This window comes from Lycium barbarum, chromosome 12 (genome assembly GCF_019175385.1).
Source record: "Lycium barbarum isolate Lr01 chromosome 12, ASM1917538v2, whole genome shotgun sequence".
Taxonomy (NCBI): Eukaryota; Viridiplantae; Streptophyta; class Magnoliopsida; order Solanales; family Solanaceae; genus Lycium; species Lycium barbarum.
In genome coordinates, this window is record NC_083348.1 from 95436578 (window position 1) to 95438178 (window position 1601).

The 1601-nt window shown below is 38.2% G+C and overlaps 1 protein-coding gene across 1 annotated transcript; it reads right to left on the reverse strand.

Moving 5' to 3' along the window:
• Positions 1-374: 374 nt before the first annotated feature.
• On the reverse strand, positions 375-1184 carry LOC132624691 (uncharacterized). Its single transcript, XM_060339431.1, has one exon. The coding sequence runs from the start codon at positions 1182-1184 to the stop codon at positions 375-377; it is 810 nt and encodes a 269-aa protein (XP_060195414.1).
• Positions 1185-1601: the final 417 nt, after the last annotated feature.

Genomic DNA, 1601 nt, shown 5'->3' on the forward strand with positions numbered 1-1601 from the left:
AAGACAACCTTAAGCTTTTTTTAAAAACAAAAATGGCTATACCGATCAACCTTAGGCTTAATCATCGCGTAGCAAGAGCATGCAATGATGAAATCCCACAAATAATGTACAAAATAGAGAATTATACCTAATCATGACCATATATAATTCCAGTCCGCTACCAAAACATATACTCTCCATAAAAAGAGTAAAACTTCATTACACATATAACGACAATGGACAAAAATAAAAAATGAAACCAGAAACCAACCAGTCACTATTTACTCTATGTACCACTTAAAATCTCACCAATATTAACGCCCAAAAAAGTAAAAAAGTAAAAAAAAAAAAAAAAAAAAAAAAAGGATAAAGATGATTTTAACGTTGATGATTATTCAACCTTTAATTTCACGGCTAAGTGTATTATTATCAGTCGTAGTAGACACCATCATCTTGTGTTGCTGATCTGGCACCATCACTGATGACGTCACTGGCACAAAATTATAAACAGGCTGGTCCAACATATATTGACCACCACCACTAAACTGCCCAAACCCAGTATGATACGCACCAGTCATCACTGGTACACCGTAAACTATATGCACCCCATTACCACCATAGCCCCCACCATTCACGTGACTGTCACGTGATTGCTGATTCTTCACCTGCAAGTTGTTACAGCTGTCAGTACCGCTAATTATTTTCGGAATTGCCACTGTAGTGACGCCACTAATTATTCCCTCATTTTTTACCGAATTCTCAGGGAATTGTAATTGTAGAAGATCCTCTGTTGGCATCGGGTTCGGGTTCGGGTTGTAATCCTTATCGAACCCGAATAAAAAATCCGGATTCAACGGTGATTCGGGTAAACGAATCGGGTAAAACAGAAACAGCCTTAACCTAGCAGGTTTTGTGGAAATTCTCTGCATGCGGTCGTATTCAACCATCATTTGTTCCACGTCATCATCGTCAATAACAGAAACAAGTGCATCGAGATCTTCACCAGGTAATTGATACTTAATACAAATCTCACCGTTCAAATTGCATAGAGAATTCAACTTAGCAACCACGTCGATAAACCTGACGTTACGATCAACGGTTAGGATTTTGGTATCACCACCAACGTATGAAAGTTGATGGTCGTGTGGACGTAGCTGAATTTTTCCACCATAACTACACATTAGCTTAACTTTTTGATTCTCCATTGCCGCCGCCAAAATCAAAGGGTTTGGTTTTTTTTTTTTTTTTCTTTTATGTTTAAAGGAGAGAGAGGGTTGTTATTGTTATTGTTAGAGTGAGGGTGGTTATGGGCTTTGAGAGTTCGATGTTTAAAGGAGTGTAGTAAGAGGGTCCACACGGAGAGAGATTTGCGCGTCGGTGGCCCAAGAAATATGGCCCACTGTAGTAATTTTGAGAAGTGAAGAGGAGCTTCTTGAAAACAAAGTTTTACAGAGGGAAATTTGGGTGGTCACTTGCAAATTGCACTTTTTCCTTTATGTTGTGCTGGTTGTTAAATTTTGTCCTTCAAGACAAATAAGTTTTCCGTGATACAAATTATGTCTCGGGTCTTAAAGGCAGAGGCTCAAATATGCCCCTGAACTATATAAAATTGTATATATTTA

What these genes read in the sequence shown, in the direction of transcription:
- LOC132624691 (XM_060339431.1), bottom strand. Translation starts at nt 1,184, where the DNA reads ATGGAGAATCAAAAAGTTAAGCTAATGTGTAGTTATGGTGGAAAAATT.